The 22,118-nt window shown below is 40.9% G+C and overlaps 1 protein-coding gene across 4 annotated transcripts in view; it reads left to right on the top strand.

The window, feature by feature from the left end:
- Positions 1 to 21,101, top strand: part of WASF1 (WASP family member 1) — an 88,557-nt gene extending 67,456 nt beyond the window's left edge. For 3 of the 4 annotated variants that reach the window (XM_053301143.1, XM_053300969.1, XM_053301059.1), the window contains 8 exons: positions 80 to 239; positions 3,899 to 4,033; positions 11,609 to 11,762; positions 13,465 to 13,582; positions 14,202 to 14,374; positions 17,064 to 17,243; positions 18,315 to 18,916; positions 20,180 to 21,101. In XM_053301143.1, the coding sequence (XP_053157118.1) occupies positions 107 to 239; positions 3,899 to 4,033; positions 11,609 to 11,762; positions 13,465 to 13,582; positions 14,202 to 14,374; positions 17,064 to 17,243; positions 18,315 to 18,916; positions 20,180 to 20,337 (1,653 nt within the window). In that variant the 5' untranslated portion in view covers positions 80 to 106 and the 3' untranslated portion in view covers positions 20,338 to 21,101. The remainder of the gene's footprint in view (positions 1 to 79; positions 240 to 3,898; positions 4,034 to 11,608; positions 11,763 to 13,464; positions 13,583 to 14,201; positions 14,375 to 17,063; positions 17,244 to 18,314; positions 18,917 to 20,179) is intronic. The other variant, XM_053301221.1, reaches the window with a different exon arrangement.
- The last annotated feature ends 1,017 nt before the right edge of the window (positions 21,102 to 22,118 follow it).

Raw genomic sequence — 22,118 nt, 5'->3', positions numbered from 1 at the left:
CATTGCACTGAACATAATGGCTTGCCTTAACATTGGTAATTAAACCAACTTGTAATTAATCTGTTCTCTTCCTTCTCAGGTGTGCTGGCTCTTTTGATTTCTCAGGATGCCACTGGTAAAAAGAAACATAGACCCCAGGTATCTTTGTCACACAGCACTGCCACGAGGCATCAAGAATGAACTGGAATGTGTTACCAATATATCCTTGGCAAATATAATTAGACAACTAAGCAGTCTAAGTAAGTATCCTGTGTATTAACGGGCAATGAATTTTGAGCTAAAGTATTATATGACTGTTTTTTAATGGCTAGAACAGAATGAACTAATTCAAAATGTTGGTCTTTTCTGTTCTAAATGACTGCAAAATATTTATTTCCCATCAGCTGTGCATTTATCAAAATGTCCTGTGTGTGGACTGGCAGTTCTGCAGAACTTCTGTATAGACCATAGATCACAGGCAGAAGTGTATCCAGCTTTCCTCTGCTAACCTGGCAGTATATCTCACTTGCTACTGTTGATTAGTATAATCCTGGAACAATACAACTGACATGCTTAGGAACAATTCTGCTGCATGATGTGGAGGTCTTTTGTGTTGTGCTTTGTCCTGCCTTTCAGTCATTGTCTCCTTTCATTGATTTTTCTTTTTAAAGCTAGACTCTTGGTCTCTACACATTTCAGGCAAGTTTGACTGTATGTGGAGCAAAAAGGTTAGACTTAATAGTTAATGTTTAATAGCCATCATTTGCGGAATGCAACATGGAAAAGTAATATTGTGAATGCAGCCAAAGTTGAAGAGGGTGGACAAGCTTGATAAAATAATGGTTACATTTTTGGGAGTGGGGTTAACTGCTAGCTTGGAATATAAAATTGTTAAGGTCCTTTTAAACTCTTTAAAGGAAATGAGAGGAGAAAAGACGTGTGTATGTAAAATATCTGTGTATTATTTGTACCAGGGCTGCATAACTTTGGCCCACCAGCTGATGTTAGACTACAACTCCCATCATTCCCAGCCACACTGGCCAATAGCCAGAAATGATGGGAATTTAGATACTCCAACAACAGTTATGTACAAGGAAAGGGAAAAAGCAGAGTAGAATGACAGATTACCCCATGCTTTTGAGATAGATGAGATAATATCCATGATAGTAAAAAGAGGTTTGGGGAGGTAAGTTTGAAAACATCTCCATCACTTGTGAAAGCCAAATATCAGAAAATCATATAGGTTTTCATGGATACTATCCTCCTCCTGTTGTGGGCAATGGGCATGTTGCTATTTATTTAACTTTAGGGTCCATGGACGTAGACTGTACCTTTCAGAATAGTAGATACTATGTATGATCATCTGCATGGTTTTTGTGTATCTTCATAATCATTGTGCTGATATTTTACAAAATGGAAAGTGTTTTAGAAAATGAGGTTAAACTGAAATAATATTAAATTCTTATATTGTTGAAGGTAAATATTGTTGAGTATTATGCTCTTATATTTCTACTTCTGGCCAAAGTCTTGATAGATCTTTTGTTAAAAATGTATGTTCATTCTAAAATAAAAATAAAAAATTGAATCATTTTGCGGCAAGTAATTCTAGCTTAATTACCCTGAACTAAACTTTGTTTTACCTACTTAAAATAATAGAAAGACAGAAGCAATACATACAATTTTCCTCTCTCTGTATTAATTTTAAATGAATGAATACTTCATAAGCTTTAGAACCCTACAGGAACCTATCTGAAACGTCTGCTTTTTCCCTTGAGCTCTAACCACTTCAAAGGGCTGTCAGGTGGAGTGTGGTGCTAGCCTTAACTGCCACTGTTGCTAATGTATTTTAACCACTAAGACATTAGCATTTCCCATACTGTGTCAGCCAAATAAACCCTAAGGATAGTATAGCTGCTGGAAGTGCACAGCCTCTCTAGAAGATTAAAGGTTTTCAACTCCTTGAGGATCCTTGATCCAGAAGTTGATTGGGAGTTTACTGGGAGGCGAAAGCAGCATGCATTTATCTTTTCATATATGCTTATCTGGTGTTTTGTATATGAGAGTAATACACTGCTTGTTGATTTGTACATGTTCTGTTTCGCTTCCGAAAGTAAAATATTTAGTTTTAAACTTTTGGAAATGAAAATATACCACTATATTCTAGAAAGATCTACCAGATAGCACTAATAGTATGATAACTGATGGCAGGGAAGAGATCTACTATCTCAAGTCCTTCCCATTTCTGATGTGCCTTCTACTTTATAAACATAGTGCCTTAGCTCTTATATTTGGGGTATCTGTTCTTTCAACATTACTTCTTCAAGCAACAGAATAATGTTGAAAAAGTAGAAGAAAATTAGGAGTCAGACTTTTAAAAGGGTATAAAGAAGCACTGACTGGTAAGATTGCTGGATAATCGTTATGTCTGAATAACTCAAAATTTTCATAGAAAAATGCCATTGTTTCCTAGGATCTGTTTATTTGATACGGTATTTGCAATTTCTGATGAACTTGTCCATGTGCAGCTCTCCAGCATTAAAATAATTCATAGCAGATATTCTTTAGAAGGATTCCCTAAAAGATTCTTCAGAATCATTCTAAGATCATTGGGTGGCATCGTAACTAATGAAGCATGTAAGGAAGGACTATGGGAACATCCATGTGCAACTCTCCCCAGACCCTCTACACACACACACACACACACACTGTTGTGCAAATGGGCCAAACTTCCTAGCTCTGCCTGTGCTCTGAAAGTGATCTATAAGAGAGAAAACATGTCGCTGACTAGGAATGTACACAAAATGGGTTTCACATTTCATTTCAAGCTCAAAACGAAATGCAGATGGCCAAAATGTTTCAAGTTTGTTCCGTTGAAACAGTTTGTTTGATGGAACAAACTTGAAATGTTTTGAGTGTTCAATCCATAGGGAACAATTGGGAACTCGAAACCCTACATTGTTCCCCATGAGTACACTGTTCCCCATGGGTCCTAGGGACACTAAAGTGGGTTATGTGGTAGGGCATGATGGGTGCTACCTATCACCCAACCCACAAAAGAAATGGGCAATTGGAATTTTTAAAGCAAATTTTTAACCTTTCTTCAAAAAACCCATAAAATCCTGGGTGTGGGTGTGCGCATGCACGCTAAAGAAGATGTAATAAACCATGCCTTCAGAGACTGGGTTTGTTCAAGTGCTGCTTGGGACCTTGACAAAATACTAAATGTTTAGCTAAGATGGTTACATTTAGGGTTGCTAGGTGCGCTCCGTTTCAAAACAGTATATCTCCACAGAATGTTGTACAATTGAGCACCACGCTAGTATACCATTTTCTTACCTTGAGAATTGTGCTCTGACATTAGTAACTGAATTCATCTGGCACTGGAGTTAAGTAGAAGACTGAAAATATTCCAGACTTCCCACTAACAGAGTAACCTTTAGAAAGCCTTGGAATCAATTTTGTATCTTTTGCAAATACATATTTCCTCTTAAACACTTCTTTGTGACTCTCATTTGTCATGCATGGCAGTGGTGGGGATGTGTGGGTGTTTCTCAACTTCCATAGAGTGCTGCTTATTATGATGATTCTATAGAGCTGGGAATCGAGCACCTGATGTTGTCTAGCGGCATCTGCAAGAACACCTGATATAATTGTGGGGGGGCGGTGGCATATCTTGGATTATAAAACAGTACACACAAGCTCCTAAGCACTGGAGCATGCTGCTGTTAATGGTAATTGCATGAATAAATGTGCACTGGATTCCAGTAATGTTTTATGTAATGACTGAACTTTGAAACTGAAAAAAATGTTTGCCTGGAAGTTGCATAAAAATGTCTAAAACCAAATCATAATTTAACAATCCTGGTCTCTTGAAGTATGCTAGAATACTTTTCACTTCTTTAAAACTTTCCTTTTGCAGGTAAATATGCAGAAGATGTATTTGGTGAGCTTTTTAATGAAGCCCACAGTTTTTCATTCAGGGTGAATTCCTTACAAGAACGTGTGGACCGGTTATCTGTCAGTGTTACACAACTTGATCCCAAGGAAGAAGAACGTAAGTTTTAACATGGTTTTTACATCATGTGTGAAGTTTTATGGATAATATCAGACACAGTATATTTTAGTAGGTTAGCATCTTATTCCCTTATGTGGGATCCAAAACAAGTTGATGACTAAATTTCTGTACTAACATTTTGTTGATGTAGATAACAACTATTGCTACAATTGTCACTTGTTAGCAAATGTTACACTGTTACATTACCCAGTGAAGCTGAATCATGCCAGCATAACCACAGCTCAAAATAAATGCCTCCCATTGTTGGGGATACGCAGAAGCCTTACCTGCTCTCGTAATACTATAGAATATTCTTATTTCCTGAAATGTTAACAACAGAAATTGAGGGATGGGGAATCTGATTCCAACAGAAACAGGCTTCTTGTCTGAATCTATAGAGTAGTCTGCTGATTCAAGAGGCCTTGCTAGACCTTTGCAGAAGCCTTATAAGTGCTAGCATGTTTTTGCTTGTGCCAGAACCAAGAACCTGTCTAAGGTTAGTGGATGATTGCTTCTGATAAGAGTGAAATTTTATCCAGATTGTTGGATTGGGAATGTATGGTCTTGAATTAAGATTACAGCCTGTATTGGATAGCATTGTACTTTTTGTTGAATCATAGGTTTGCACTTGGAGGTGCTTTTGGATCCAGTTCTACTTCTAGATGCTAAGGTATTGGTGGTGACCAAGAGTGCTTTAGCAGGTTGGGCTGATTTACCAGCTGCTCTCTGTCCTAGGCTGAAATTACCTGGCCACAGTAACATTTTCCTTAGTGACATCTAGATAGTAGGGATGTGCGAAACGTTTCGGGTACAGAACGATCTGTACCCGAAACAGCCAATTTCGGGTGATTCGGATCCGAACCGAATCACCTCCGTTTCGGCTCCGAATATTTGGATTTTCGGATTTTGACGTCTATTTGAATTTCCCGCCTTTTTGCCTCTCATTGACTTCAATGCAAAAAGGTCTGAAATTCTTCTACTTGAATTTTGGGTCCCAGGGGCAAAATAGTGGGGTGATAGTGCCTAATGGGTGGAGGCTGCCACCCCAATTGCAGAGGGATTGGGCAAAGGGCTGATTTTTGGTGAATTTTTGAAGTTTTAGTGTCTTTGGGGCAGATTGGGGGCATAACGTGGGATCTGGGCCAAAAGGGTGGGGTGGGGTGGTAGTGCCTAATGGGTGGAGGCTACCACCCCAATTGCAGAGTGATTGGTTAAAGGGCTGATTTTTGGTGAATTGTTGAAGTTTATGCGTCTTTAAGGTTTTCCCCCATTAGGTATAATGGAGGGTGTATCGCTTCACATCGGGGGGAAAGGGGTGGCCTAGAGCGGTGTGGGGTTGGTGGTAGCGCCGGGTAGGGGCAAGGAAGCTACCTGAATTTTTTCAAAGGATTTGTGCAGAGGGCTGATTTTTGGTGAATTGTTGAAGTTTACGCATCTTTAAGGTTTTTCCTCCTAAGGTATAATAATGGAGCTTTCAGCAGCCCCATAAGTGCACTTGGGGGGTGCTGGGGTGGCCCAGAGCGAGTGGTGGTATAGTGCACATAGGGTGCCAACCACCCCCATGGGTTGCTAACCCATGGGGTACTTGGTTCTGTTGTTTCTGAGGTGTTCTGAGTGTGGATTCTATGATAGCAAATAAGAGTGGATTCATGGTGTGTCATTGAAAATCTCATTTGCTATCATAGAATCCACACTCAGAATACCTCAGAAACAACAGAACCCTGTACGCCATGGGTTAGAAACCCATGGGGGTGGTTGGCACCCTATGTGCACTACACCACCACTCGCTCTGGGCCACCCCAGCACCCCCCAAGTGCACTTATGGGGCTGCTGAAAGCTCCATTATATTATAACTTATGAGGAAAAACCTTAAAGATGCATAAACTTCAACAATTCACCAAAAATCAGCCCTCTGCACAAATCCTTTGAAAAAATTCAGGTAGCTTCCTTGCCCCTACCCGGCACTACCACCAACCCCACACCGCTCTAGGCCACCCCTTTCCCCCCAATGTGAAGCGATACACCCTCCATTATACCTAATGGGGGGAAACCTTAAAAACGCGTAAACTTCAGAAATTCACCAAAAATCAGCCCTCTGCCCAATCACTCTGCAATTGGGGTGGTAGCCTCCACCCATTGGGCACTACCACCCCACTATTTTGCCTCTGGGATCCATTTTTTAATCCGAATCTATTCGGAGTCGGATTAATTCGGATACGAATCGAATCAGGGGTGATTCGGATGGGCCATATTCGGATACAGAACAGAACAGGGGTGTTTTCGTTTGGATCCGAATGGAAACACCGAAAATCCGAATTGCTCACCCCTACTAGATAGTAATGTAATCTATTTAGGAATGCCTTTGAAAAGTGCTTGGAAACCACAGTTGTTTCCGAGTGCTGCTGCCAGAGTGTAGGGCTGGCTGTGTGGAGCATATACTATCATATTTACGACATCTTATTGGCTTCTAGTTTGGTTTCTGGGCCCAACTCAAAGTACTGGTTTTGACCTTTAAAGCCCTCAGGGTCCAGGACACATAATAGACTGTCTACTCCCATATTAACCTATTCACTCATTAAGAAGGTCCTTGGGAGCCCTGCACCATTTTTCCTCATCTTCTGAGGTAAAGTGGGTAGTTACATGGGAGAAGACCTTTTCAGTCATGGTACTGATATTCCCAGGAAGGTTTTCTTTGCCCCATCTCTGCTGCTTTTTAGTCAATAGGCAATGGTGATCTTATTTCACGGGGCTTTATGGGGTTGATTCAGTTATCTGTGCCCTGCTAGTTGTGACTACTGGGGTGGGGTTGTATGCATTGGGACTTTTTAAATAATTCCATGCAACCATTTTAATGTGCAATGTATATTTTATGTTACTTAGTTGTCCTGTAAATTTTTGAATTAAAGGAAGTATACGCATGTTTTAATACATTTTCTGGGAACGCTGCTATCAGACCCTGCATCTGTGGGTTATTCCAAGATGGTGAGGAGGACTCACCATATAGTCCACAGTTTTACCAGAAGTTGTGAATGCATCAAGAAAAATAGAATTTCCATAAGCAGGAAGGTGCTGTATGTTTCCATGCTTGTGCAGAAGCATCCAGGGCTTTGGAGTAGGCTGTGGCTTATACAGCAATGTTATAGTCTTCTGGGAGGGCAGGAGTAATGGAGAGGGTCTATTTTTTACTGTATCCCATATGGGCCACAGCCCACAACTAGACTGTTAGTACCAGTCTAGTTGACTGAAATGATTCAGTCAAAGCTGAATCATTTGCATGCCCTGTGAGGCGGTGGCTGCTCCCAACCAGTGTTCTCTCTAACTTGTTCTGGGCGGCAGTATCAAGGCTGTGTGTGTGCACATGCATTCAGAGTGGGGCCTTCCTGATTCAACCTGAGCAGGATCTAAAATTAACTGAGCAGACATGAAAAAACTTGTGAGTGCAAGCATGTGTGCACGCCTTGGAGGGAACACTGCTCCCAACACTGACCTCTGTACAGAGTGGCCCTATGCATAGCATTGTGCAGAGTGCCTCTAAAGCAGGCCTGCTCAACTTAGGCCCCCCAGCTGTTTTTGAACTACAACTCCCATAATCCCCAGCCACAGTGGCCAATAGCCAAGGATTATGGGAGTTGTAGGCCAACATCTGCAGGAGGGCCGAAGTTGAGCAGCCCTGCTCTCAAGGAATGCTGAGCTGTAGGAAGCCCCAGTGGAAGCCACACAATATGGCACACAAGGAACTCTGCAGGAAATGCAGTCTGTGAGAGAAACACTGGGAAGGACTAGATTTCCCTGTGTTCCTTGTGCTCCATCCCACAGAGCTTCCATGATTTCACTGGGGCTTCCTGCAATTCCACTTCCCTTTAATGGCCCTTCTGAGAGGTGCACACAGGACCATTCTGTGCAGAGAGAAGTGCCACGAATGGCCACCACTCTGTTGGTCAAAATGCAGGTAATTTGGCTTCAGCATTTTGAGACTGAATCTTTGTACAGGTCTACTAGATACCAGCAAGTGGTAGATTCCAGTAAGGTCCACTATAGTTCTATGGATAACTTTTTCCAAACAGTATCCCTAGTTAACTACCAGATTCCACTTTGGTCCACACTTAATGGTGACACTCTTAATGGTATTTAAGAGAGTGCCTTCTTCTTCATGAACCCTGTTCCAAATGAAATCAGATCCTCCCAATCTCTGGCTGTTTTTAAGTGACTTTTGAAAACATACCTATCAGGCTTTTAGTTCATAATGTTTTAAAGTGTTATTGATTAGTATTTTAATTTGTTTTATATAATTTTAGGTTTTAATTGTTGCTAGGTTTTAATTGTAAACCACCCAGAGATGTTATGACATTTTACATACATAGTTAACAACAACAACATTTAAAAAAAAACCCACAACCTGTAATTGTTTAGTTTAGTATGGATGTGTATTTTGGAGTAGGATGAATTGCATAATCAAATAAAATAGCCATTTTACATTCGTCCATTTTTCTTTCAATGATTTCTGTTCTTCTCTGATAACATTTTTCAGTCAAATATGAACTGGAAATTCAAAAATCTCTGACATTAGGTGGACTTGGTTTCATGATTTCCCGCCCCCACTTCTTGAAATAGTTCGTATTCAGTTAATTTCTTCTAGAAAGAATTTTCTTAGGCAAAGAAGAATTGTTTTGAAATAGTGACAGATCAAAGCATTTAGTGCAAATAAAACCATGCAGTGAATCATACACATAAATTTCTGCAAATAAATTAAGGGAAAGAAGAGAAGAGAAGCACATGTCTTCCATACCTGACATGTTCACAATAACAATGGCAGCAGATGATTAATAAGAAAGGAGGGAGCTGATTAACATTAACCATGACTACCCAGGGATTGACTTATATGTATAGAATACTTACAAATCAAACTCCAGGCAATTTCCCCTTGGTTTTACTAAAATACAAGGTTAAAATTAGGTCTGTGTACTTCAGCTTCTATTTATATAAAATTGTGTACAATTTTGTAACACAGATGTAGTAGGGATGTGCAAACCAGTTTGACGTCGAATCGGTTCAGTTCGACGGCTCGGGGTCGGACAAAACCACCCTCTGTTTGGTCCAACCCCAGACCAAACCCCCCCTCCCTGACAGAGGCCATTTGTGCATGCATGGCGGCGTCCAAATTGGCCACCGCTCCAAACTATGGAGGTTCGAACGTGCCGAAGAACCGGCCAAATGGAGGCCAGTGGGGGGAGGGGGGACCTCCACGGACACCCCCACCCCCACATCGAGGACCTTCCCTGAACCCCCCCCCAGAACGAACCAAGCCGGGGAGGGGTTCGAGGGGGTGCCAGACCAAACTGGCCACCGGCAATCAGGTTCGAGTCCAGTCCAGACTCAAACCGAACTGGGCCAGCCAGTTCCGTGCACATCCCTAAGATGTAGTGCACAAGTAGATAATCATAACAGAGCTGCAGTCTAAATAAATGAGAGAGAAATATGAGAGTAAAGTTAATGATTACGCATGTACTCTAGACAAATGGTATGTGCCTTAAAAAACAAAAAAGTCTCAAATTGTTTAAACAGTGGTGTCCAACATCACTATGCAAATATTAGCATACTGTTGGAATGGCTGGTTAATTGGATGCTTAGTTTTAAAGATATCTCTAGCGGGGCACTAGGTGGAAATTATGAAAATGAATGAAAATGGAATCAGATCAGCCATGATACAAACCTTCTGTTAGTAAGGTCCTCAGTGTCCTGTTAGTTTGTAGATCTGTCTGTTTTGCATCAGAAGACGTATGCAACACAATGTTTACTCCAGTTGGTGTTCAATAATGGCCAGAATCTGTGATGTGATATAAAGTAGTTCATGGACTTGGCTTATCTCTTCTACAGGAGCAAATTTCATTCTTTTGTTTTACTATGTCCACAGGCAGTGGTTCCTCTAATTCCCCCCCACCCCCATCTCTATGCAGAATGAGTTTTGTTCTGGGCAGCAGTATCAAGGCACTGTGTGCGCATATGCATTCAGAGTGGGGGACTTCCTAATTCAACCTGAGTGGGATCTAAATTAACTGAGCAGACATCAAAATACTTGTGAGCGTGTGCACGTGCACACGCCTTATAGGGAACAGTGTTCACAGGGTGTTTCTGATTGGCCCCAGCTTCAGATCCTGGTTTATTTGGAAACTCAAGCTAGAATATACCAGGATTTCATGGGTTGGACATCATGACAGATCCTAGCTTGTTCTAAGCTAGTGCCAGAATTAGAGTCCTTCCTCCTCCCATGCACAGAGGGAAAGGGGAAATGCACATGCTCAAGGCTAGGGAACATCACACAGAAAGCTTTGCTTTCCCTTCCACTGGTATGTGGAGTTTCATTTAGTCACCAATAAGTCACCAACACATTAGGCAGCATGAAAATGTTCAGGTGAGGGCCAGGCGGTGTCACTGAGCAGGGGTTATATAGGCAAGTCTTGCCTTTATGTTCACCCTCTTTTTTGGTCTAGTGGAGCACCTACCTGCCCTCTAATTTGCCAGAGTGGGAAAACAGTTGACCTGGGAGAAGAGATCAGAAATGTTTGATCTCCTCTTTGATTGAGTTTGGATGGGGGTTTCTTTTTGCCTTCTCCACACTGACCTTAATGGTCAGTGCCTTAACTAGTGTAGCCCCTGGTTCCAACACAAGGGAATCACTACAGCAGCATCATTGGTGAACAACTGGAGGCTCTGTTGTAGTGAAAGTGGGGTGTCTTCGTGGAACAACTTGAATTTCTTCTTCCTGCATGTAATGGTGAGGGAGCATATGTGAGCCCAAGACTTAGAACACATTCTTGTTGCAGGAAACCAGTTCACTTCAATCAATTTGAGGTTACATCCTAATGGATCTGAATGAAGTTTGTTGTCATACCTGAGTGTGGCATTTATCTCAATATGTTAGTCTCATCAGACTGTTGCCATAAAGCTAGATAAAATGCACCATAGTGTAACGCATGCTAGCTCCTGTCAAACTAGAAGCACATTTTTAAAACACTAACTAGTACTTATTATTCATCTATAAAGAATGACTTTTGAGAGCAGATCTGAAACTGTTTAATCAGCACCAGTATAGAATAGTGAGCCCTACTGCACTGACTTTAGTCGTTTTGCTTTCCAAATCCAGATCCCTAATTTTTGTGGTGGCATAAAGTGTGTGTTTTGTTTCCAATCGCCACCTGACCATATTATTGCTGCTGATTTTTCTACCAGTTCATAACTTGCTTCTTGCATTAATGACTTTGTTCAGTTTGCACTGCTGAGATTGTTGCTGGGGTCACCTTGGATGGGAGATGGACCAGATGGAGCAAGTGCTTTAACCTGGCTAATTCTTCTTCCTCTCACCAGCAAGTCTGACTCCCACTTCCATTTTCACCCTTTGCCAAAAATAACCTCAATTGCATGGCCTCCATATGCATTTTTATAGTTCTATTCTAAATTAATCAGCCATTTCTCTATTCAGGATTTCGCAATGGAGTCTAACCTTCAATGACACATTTTACCTCCTGATACAGCCACTAGAGCTTACTGTTTATTTAAATGTTTGTTCTTTCTTTTCAGTTTCACTACAGGATATAACAATGAGAAAAGCTTTCCGAAGTTCCACAACTCAAGATCAGCAGCTCTTTGACCGCAAGACTTTGCCAATTCCTTTGCAAGAGACTTATGATATCTGTGAGCAGCCTCCTCCGCTCAACATACTTACTCCTTACAGGTCAGTGTTATAAAATACACTGCATAGCTCACAGTCATGACTTAAACACCATTGAAATCAATGAGACAAGTTAGTCATGACTATTGACCCATTAATGTCAGTGGAATTTGGTCATGACTCTAAGTAAGTTTGGATGCTGGCCAGTGTATGATTTTTCTTTTTTAAAAAAAATTTTAAACACATTTCCAGTCATCACTTGGGCGAATAGTTATTCTACAATTATAAATTTGAGCCGATTCAGATTACCTGCCTTTGTTGTATTACTCAACCCCCATTATTCATTGGGACCCTTTTCTATGGCTATATCACATTTGTCTACTTCACTGCTATAAATGTGAACTTGTGCTAGTGGTTGGATGTATGCAATCCTTTCCTCCCATAAAACGTTATCTCCCCTCCCTCCTTGCCATCTCTTGTGCAGCAGCCACTCCTAGAAATATGCTTTCCCCACAGCTCTACATTCTTGCTCCTACCTAAGGCATCAATAGGTAGGCATGACTGCTTACAGAAGTAAATGTCAGCAACTTCTACCAGTGCTACCACAGCATATTGCTAACCAGATAGTACCCCTTTACTTTTACCACTATAGCAGACTCCACAGAACCCTTTGAACTTTCTAATCCAGCCACAAAACAACTGTAGGCGACCTGGGCTTATCTGAGTTTTCTGATTGGGGAACTGGATGTCTGAAAGTGCTGGCCATTATACGAATACCCATCTCAGCAGCCGAATTCTTCCCGTGCTTGAGATTCACACTTTTATGTTTTGGCATGGCATGAAGAATGAGAACTGCTGCTACCCTCACAGCAGGATCTAGAGCCTTGTGATATAGGTCTTGTTGTCCACTGGTGTTTCAGCAAGAGCTTCAGGACTGAAGGAGCCCCAGCTTGTTCTTTTCATTCTAATTTATTTATATAAAATATTCATACCCCTCCCTTCCAGTACCCTGCTGCTTGGGGCAGCTCACAATATTAATAAAATAGATAAAATATAAAACTGGCTGGATTGGAAAGACCAAGATATAATTTAAACAAATTAAAAGACTAAGCTAAAGCCACATTTAAAATGACAAATTTTAAAAGTTTAAAATTAGAAATTATTAGAACTAAAAAGCTTTTTTAAAAAAAAACCCTACCAGATATAAGCAGCAGATAAAACATTTAAAAGCCTCTCTAAAAAGATGTGTCTTTAATTGCTTTTTAAAAGCACTAAGGAAGCACTGAGCATGGCAAGGCTCTTCTGGGAGGGCATTCCAAAGTCAAGGGGCCATAACCAAAAAGGCCTTGTCTCTGGTCTTTGCAAACCAGATCTCTGTTAGCGGTGGAGCCATGAGCAGGGCCTGAGATACCAAACGGAGGATCCTGGCAGGTTGATATGGGTGAATGTGGACTGACAGATATCCTGGCCCCAACTGTGTAGATTTTAAAAGTCAAGACCAGAACCTTAAATCTAGGCTGGAAACAGACCATGGCTTTGTAGTTGTTTGTGGGAATTGTACAAACCCTCATGCACTACTCTAGTATTCACTCGACTACATTTACTCTAGAATTCACCTTCCTTGATTTGGAGTTAAGGGTCTTGTGGCCTCAGTTATGCTGCCCTGTGTTTCCCGGTAAAATTGCATCTGCCTTCTGATAAAATGTGTGCATATTGTGTCTGTATTTAGTAACATGTTTTACGTAATAACATTATTCAACTTTAGAGATGATGGAAAAGAGGGTTTGAAGTTTTACACCAATCCTTCATATTTCTTTGACCTGTGGAAAGAAAAGATGTTGCAAGACACTGAAGACAAAAGAAAGGAAAAGAGAAAGCAGAAGGTATTATAAATCCTAGCTTGTGGATTGAACCTGAAAGGTCTTCTGCTAAGAAATGTATAACATAATGGGGATAAAGTATAGTTTTCAGACCTATTATAAACGCCTTTGATACCAGGCTTTATTTTTAACAATGAATTGCTGCTCAGATACAAGCATCTGCCTTCTGCTGACTTAGCTCAGTGATGGATTTAGCCCAGTATTGTCAACTCTGACTGGCAGCAGCTCTCTGGGGTTTCAGGCAAAGGTCCTTCCAGCTTTTTTATATGATGATTTATATCACAGAGGGGATTGAGTTTAGGCTTGGACAGATGAAAAGACACCTCTCTGCTACCTATCACCTCCCACTTCTTCTGAATTACCATGGTTAACAATGATTTACAAAACATCGGAAACCTAGGCAGCAGTAAGTGAAGGTGAAGTGGATTTCACATAACCTAAAAGACTTCTGTGAAGTCTTAAAAACATGTTTGAAGAAATTATACTGATAATACAGTTTCTCTTATTTGAAATAATGTTTTTTACTATAATTAAATAACTTTTGTCTTGTGTTAGTGCAAGATCGTATTGTGGCTTGCTAAAGTGAACTGTTTTGGTGGTTCGTCTGTCTTTTTATAAACAGCAGAAGAATCTAGATCGTCCTCATGAACCAGAAAAAGTGCCACGGGCTCCTCATGACAGACGGCGAGAGTGGCAGAAGTTAGCCCAGGGTCCAGAGCTTGCTGAAGATGATGCCAATCTCTTACATAAGCACATTGAAGTTGCTAATGGACCTGCATCACACTTTGAGACAAGGTTTTGTTCTAAGATCTTTTTTTGCTACATAATTTCTTTATAGCTAATTATTTTACACTGCTCCTATGTCATGCTGATTAAAGGCCATATCTGTATATCACAATGATTAAAAAACATAATGAGTCATTTTGTAGAAGAGATATTTTTATTTAGAATTTAATAATAATAATAAAAACAACAACAACAACCATCCCAGGTCCTTGGGAAGGATTCGATGTCTGGATAAAACAAACCAGTCAATAACACCTGTCTGACTGTGTAAACAAGAAATAATAATAATAATAATAATAATAATAGTAAAAAATTTATATACCACCCTTCCCAAAGTTGCTCAGGGTGGTTTACATTAAAATAAAAAACACATAATAAAACAATTAAAATCAAACAACATTTAAACCAGATATCAACATTTTGCTATCAGATATCAAAAGCCAGGCTAAAACCTAAGCTATTCAGGGATTTAAAGGTAATAACCAGCACTTTGTACTTTGCCCGGAAACATATCAGCAGCCACTAAAGCTGTTTAAGAGCAGGCATAATGTGATCCCTCCAGGAAACCCCAGAGACCAATCTTACTGCCACATTTTGAACTAACGGACATTTCTGAGCTACGTACAAAGGCAGCCCTACATAGAGTGCATTGCAGTAGTCCAACCTGGAGGTTACCAGCTGGTGCAGCACTGTTTTCAGGTCATTCCCCTCAAGGAACCACAGAGTTGTCAGATCAATCAGAGCTGGTAAAAAGCGCTCCTGGCCATAGCCTCAACCTGAACCACTAGGGTAAGACCCAGGTCCAAGAGCACTCCCAAGCTACAAACCTGTTCTTTTGGGAGGAGTGTAACCTTGCCCAGAACAGGTAATTCTATCCTATTTTGAAGATTGCAACCCCCAACAGTGAGCACCTCTGTCTTGCATGGATTCAGCTTCAATTTATTATCCCTCATCCAGCCCATTACTGCCTGTAGGCAGGCATTTAAGGGGCCAACACCATTTCCTGATGTTGATGACAAAGTGAAATAGATTTGGGTATCATCAGCATATTGATAACACCCCAGCACAAAATCCCTGATGATCACACACACCGGTTTCATGTAGATGTTAAAAAACATTTGTGACAGAATGGAGCCCTGAGGGACTCCATGTAGTAGCTCCCATTTAAAAGAGCAACTCACCAAGTGCCACCATCTGAAATCAACCCAAGACAGACAAGCGGATGGTTTCGAAAGTCGCTGAGAAATCCAAAAGAACCAGCAGAGTTGCCCTCTGTCAGTTCCCTGGAGAAGGTCATCAGGCTGAGCAAGGCCATCTCAACCCTACAGCCTGCCTTAAAGCCAGTTTGAAATGGGTCTAGCTAATCAGTTTTCTCCAAGACCACTTGGAGCTGGTCAGCCAACACCATATTTGAGGTTCTTTCCTAGAATTTAAAAAAATAATCTGATGCCGCCATTTAGAATATTTATCCCATAAACAAGAGATTAAAAGATCATTGGTGTGGTAAGTGGCAAGTTGTGTAATCTCCTCTTTGATCTGGCAACTCTTCCTCACATATCATACTACTACAACGACTATGAATAATTATATACCGCTCTTCAACCAGAGTTCACAAAGTGCTTTACATTAAAAAATAATAATAATACAGAAATGAGAGGAGAGCTGGTCTTGTGGTAGGAGAGGAGAGGAGAGGAGAGGAGAGCTGGTCTTGTGGTAGCCAGCATGACTTGTCCCCATAGCTAAGCAGGGTCTGCCCTGGTTGCATATGATGGGAGACTTGATGTGTGAGCACTGCAAGATATTTCCCTCAGGGGATGAAGCTGCTCTGGGAAGAGCAGAAGGTTTCAAGTTCCCTCCCTGGCTTCTCCAAGATAGGGCTGAGAGAGATTCCTGCCTGCAACCTCAGAGAAGCCACTGCAAGTCTGTGAAGACAATACTGAGCTAGATAGACCAATGGTCTGACTCAGTATATGGCAGTTTCCTATGTTCCTATGAGATGGTCCCCTGTTCCTAGAGGGCTCACAATCTACAAGGCAGATACCAGAAACAGCCACTGGAGGGATGCTGCGCTAGGGTTGGACTGAGCCAGTTGCTCTCCCCCTGCTAAATTTAAGAGAATCACCACTTTAAAAGGTGTCTCTTTGCTCAGTTAGCAGGGGTAACTGCATAGAGCCATATCCTCCCAGGCTCTATGATTTTTGGAGAGCTACTTTCACCAGACTCTGTTCCGACAACTCATTTAGGTGTTGGTCCCTCACTAGTTGTAACCATCCAAACCTTGGGATGGCCTAACAGGTCCCAATGAGCTGCTACATACCTACCAATGTCCCCGTTCTGGGCATGAGTCTCTCTCCATTGCTTCTATCACTACTCTGATTCCACCCCCTTTGGATCAGTCCATTTTTCTTTCTCTCTTTTTCTTCCTTTCTTTTTCTTTCTTTCACAAGCAGTGCTAAACCCCCACCTTAGGGTGCACTGAATGTGAATGATTGTTTTGTACTTCTCTTATTTCTAATTGTACTGCATATTGAAATAGCATGATGATTTTACCTTTGAAATGTTTGAAATCAGTGGTTGAAATCAGTGGGCTGAAAGCAAATCAGTGGTTGAAATCAGTGGTTGAAATCAGTGGGCTGAAAGCAAAAGAGAGAGAGCAATCAACAAATGCAATATGTAACTCAGATTTATTTTTATTCAGACCTCAGGCATATGTGGAACACATAGATGGGCCCTACTCCCTTTCTGCATTACCATATAGCCAGATGACTGAGCTACTGAACAGAGCTGAAGAACGTGTCTTAGTAAGACCACATGAGCCACCGCCACCTCCACCAATGCATGGCGTGGGAGATGTGAAACCCATTCCACCCTGTGTCAGGTAAGAAATGCTTAAATTAGAAATCCAGGGCACTGTTGCAGTAAACAGACATAGAAGGAGAAAGGCCTTGGTTATGAAAGGATAAGAAGCCTACCATTAGAAGTCATGATATATAGGACAATAAATGGTATATTACAATAAACTCACCTTAATCCTTTTGATATAAAGATTTCATTTTTGTTGGAGGAAAACTGAATTTTTGGATTTATTTATTTATGAAGTCTTTTTAAAATACTTCCTATAATCCAAAGGGTTAAAAAAAAGGGAGAGAAAGAGATTATATTGACTTCTCTTTTTCATTCTCATGAGAGTTATAATTTGCCCATGTAATCTAGATATGTCACTGTTTGAAAAGAGTAAGTCAAATGCTCTCCTTGGGCCTACAGAAGTTGGCATCTGGATTGTGACTTTAGATTTCAAGAAAGACTTAGAACACTTATTGGACAAAATTCAAATTCCAAAATATAATTCCCAACTACATATTCAGCATGTTCAGAGATCAGTTTATTTATGAGTGACCCAGTTTGAAAAACAACTCTTACTGACTAACATCTTGACTAAATTACTCAGCTGAAGTCCTATAGAAATTAAGTCATTCTTTAGAGCAGGCCTGCTCAACTTAGGCCCCCCAGCTGTTTTTGGACTACAACTCCCATAATTCTTAGCCACAGCAGCCAATGCCAGGGATTATGGGAATTGTAGGCCAACATCTGCAGGACGGCCGAAGTTGAGCAGGCCTGCTTTAGAGTCAGTAGTACTATTGAGTAACTTAGTTTGGATTTCAGCCACTATATTTTAAAAGAACCATCAAGTGGTGTTAACCCAATAGTTGCTCCTTTGTTGTTGTATGTTGCTGTATGATCTCACAAGTTAACAGCTTAAATAAGACAGTTGTTTGGTTATGTGAGGGCTTGCAGGAAAATGTCTGAAGTCTGACTCTTTGCACTGACACTCTAAGGGTCTGTACTGTATTATTCTAACTATTGATGTTTGAAGTGTAATTGAAAATTAAATATAAATACATCTTCACCCTTCTGGTTACAATCACTTGAAATGTTTTATTTCTTTCAGCTCCACCACAAGTTTGACTGATAATCGACCCCAGTCACCTGCTACTGGTAGAACACCAGTATTTGTGAGTCCCACTCCTCCACCGCCTCCTCCACCCCTTCCATCTGCTTTGTCAACTTCTTCATTAAGATCTGCAATGACATCCACTCCTCCCCCTCCAGTGCCGCCGCCTCCACCTCCTCCAACAGCTGCTTTGCAAGCTCCTGCTGTGCCTCCACCCCCAGCTCCTCTCCAGATTGCTCCCGGCGTTCTCCACCCTGCTCCTCCTCCAATTGCACCTCCATTAGCACAGCCGTCTCCCCCTGTCACTAGAGCTGCCCAAGTATGTGAAACCATTCCTGTTCCACAAGGGGAAATGCAAGGACTTCCACCACCACCACCACCTCCTCCATTGCCACCTCCTGGCATTCGGCCGTCATCACCAGTCTCAGTAACAACTCTCGCTCACACTCCCACAACCATTGTCCCTGGCCCTCATCTTCCAATAATGCCTCCATCCCCACCATCTCAAGTCACTCCTGCTCCTGAACCCAAACGCCACCCATCAACACTACCGGTCATCAGTGATGCCAGAAGTGTCCTCCTGGAGGCAATACGGAAAGGTAGAGTTGTGTATTCATTGAATTATTCAGTACTCTTTTAGCAGATTTAATTTTTTTAATAATGTTTGACAAGGTTTTTTTGTATATTTCACTAACTTCTATTCTGCAAAATAGGCAGATTGCTGGATAGATTTTTCCCTCATCTCAACAACTTCTGTCATTTAATAGAAGTTATAATTCAAATAGTTCTATGTTTGAATAATTTCAAGTTTAATATGACAGAACAGCCGACATATGGTTTTAAAACCGTGATATTATGTAAGCATTCCTTTTATATATTGTCAATACTCTTATTTAAATTGAGCTGCGATTACTAAGAAACTCGATGAAATTGAAGATCACCCTCTTCCAGTGGTCCTTTGTGGTCAGCCACCGCCATAGGGATACAGTCTTTCTGGTCAGATGTTATGATTTTGTGATGCTGGGAACTGTGTGTGTGTGTGTGTGTGTGTGTATGTATATATATATATATATATATATATATATATATATATATATATATATATATATATATATATTTGTTCTATAGTTTTGTGCTGCTATAAAATGTGGCGGTGGTGGTTGTTTGGAACTGTTTTGATGTTATGTTTTCTGTTTTCTTGCCTCAGTGACCATAGCACTGCCATCTAGTGAGAATGATGAGTTTCCAGCCTTCCTCCTAACCCTGGATCAGGAAAAGTGGGCAGGGATTCTCCCAGAAGTTGCACAATGGTGCCCACCCTTCCCCAGCTCCTATGCTGGAAGGAAGGCTGGAGATTGTTTGGCCACTGTGTTGCCAAGGTGCCTTGTGCGTCTTGACTGCATAGGGTCAAACAAACAAACCCTGTACTTTTCTTTCCTGCTTTTGAGCAGGAAAAGAAGGCATGAGAAGGGTGCATGTTTGGCTACTGCTGGTCATGATGCCTGTAGTGTCTTGGTTGAGTGGCAGCCTAATCAACACCTTCGTACTTCCTGTTCCTGTTCTTGAGCAGGAGTGGAAGGCATGGGAGGCATACTTTACAGCTGCTTGGTAACAGAGCAACTCAGCTGAACAGCATCTGAATGGACCTCTCCCTAACTACTCTAGCAGGAAGTGAAGAGGGCCTTCCTTGAAAGACCACAAGTTTTGGCTTGGTGCAAAGGCCAAACCAAAATTGTGAGCCTCTGGTGATCAGTAATATTGGTGGTCTCTTAGAAAAAACAAACAAGTTCACACAAACATGTCTGATATATAAAGCATGCACAGTATTCTTAATTCTCTCCCCCTCCCCCCTTGTGATTTAGGTATTCAGTTACGAAAAGTTGAAGAGCAGCGTGAACAAGAAGCTAAACACGAGCGTGTTGAGAATGATGTTGCCACGATATTGTCTCGTCGCATTGCTGTGGAATATAGTGATTCAGAAGATGACTCGGAGTTTGATGAAGTTGATTGGTTGGAGTAGAATGGATATATGCTACAAAACTGAATGCTAATGTCCATTGTGGTGCTTGTTCTTTGAACATGTTTGGTCATTTCTAGTGTTTTTGTATTTTCTTTATATAAACCATTTTTTCTACTTTTCAGTTCACAAAACATTAGCACATCTTTGAAACTAAATGTTTTACAGTGATACAGCTCTTTAAAAGAGCATAATTTGTTCCAGTAGACCACTAAGTATTAAGCATGGGCAGCTGTTGATAGAGTAGCAGATTAAATTTTCTGGCATATCTTTAACTGTGCACTTTGTGAATTTTAAGTTATAAAGGCAATTAAGGCTGAAGTTTCAAGGGCAGCTGTCTACACTGTTGATGATTTTAAAATGAAAGGGCACAATCCGTCAAGCTCTGTGATTCCCTGTGATTTCAGTGGAGCTCAAGTAGGAGAAAAACTTGTGGATTGCACCCTACCTATCATGTTACCACTGCCTTGATTAGATCTGTACATTACAAGGGTCATATAGTTCTAGCAGCACTGGACATACTGAAAGAAATAAGGATCTTTGGGCAGTTTTATTGTTGTTTTTTAATTAAATAACTATGGCCTTATTTGAATGTGTTGAGATTTTTTTTTTCCTTACCTGATACCTATTGTGTGATACTATTTTGCCTGCTTAAGAGTTTGATTTCCCCCCCCCTTGTGAAATCTTCTGACTTAGCCATTCTGTGTAACTTATGTAACTGTTAGAAATAACAGTTTGATTTAAATAAATGGTTTGTTTTAAATGTTCCTGGCTGTTGCTTTTTTCAGCACAAAGTCGCCTTAAACTTGGAGCATTCATTTCAGATATTAATTTGAGAATGCATTAAATAAATCTCATTCTTTTAACTTTGTAGCAATTAATGGTTAAATGTACAAGAGCTGTCTTTCTTAGTCTATGAAACAGCACAATACCACACACACACCTGGCAAAGCCACGTGTTTGGGTTGCATATATCTGCTTACATTCATGCCAGTTGCTCTTTTAATTGAATGTCCATCTCTGTCGCAAATACATTCCCATTACATCATGCTTCCATACTGTGGTTGGAAGCTAGGACCAGGGCAAGTTGCATGAAGTCACTAACACCTTAACAAAAGCAGGAACAGATTCTGCTAAAAGCTCACAGACAGCACACTTGACTTTCTGATTTCTGCTGGAAGCAGCTAGCCGGCACCAGTGTCATATTCATAAGCTCAATACTCATTTGAAATAAAATCAGAGCTAATGTACCCATTCATAGGACTCTCATGTAATTGTTTTGTTTTGTTTGTTTGTTTTTTGGTTTACTGGCAATGAGGTGTTGAATGAATGGATGTTTGCAGAGCAGTGTTTAGTAAGAGCAGTAGCAGGATTTTGTTAACTTCTGAGGCTGTTCTCCTGCTCACCCTAACCCATGCTACGGAAGCCCAGTCTGGGTTAGGCTGTGCATGAGAACTGCTGGGATTGGGGCAGCGCTGCCTAGCCCAGCTTTTTAATCCAGTGTTTAGGGTTAAAGGCATGAGCGAGCCATTAACCCAGACTCCGGGATTGTGTGTTCGCTGGGGCCGCATTCTATACCTGACCAATTCACACAAAGCAATCTTGAGTATAAAAATTATCTTAGAAGACTTCAAAAAGGCATCAGGTTTAAGCATCAATATCAATAAATCCATAATTGCTAATTATAATTCTTCAATAGAAGAAAATTTATGGCTACAAAATGAGACACAACTCAAAGGGGCAAAAGAAAAGTGGAAGCCATTAGGTATTTGAATACCTACTGC

This window comes from Hemicordylus capensis, chromosome 1, assembly GCF_027244095.1.
Source record: "Hemicordylus capensis ecotype Gifberg chromosome 1, rHemCap1.1.pri, whole genome shotgun sequence".
In the NCBI taxonomy this organism is placed as follows: Eukaryota; Metazoa; Chordata; class Lepidosauria; order Squamata; family Cordylidae; genus Hemicordylus; species Hemicordylus capensis.
This window is presented reverse-complemented; position numbering and strand designations above follow the sequence as displayed.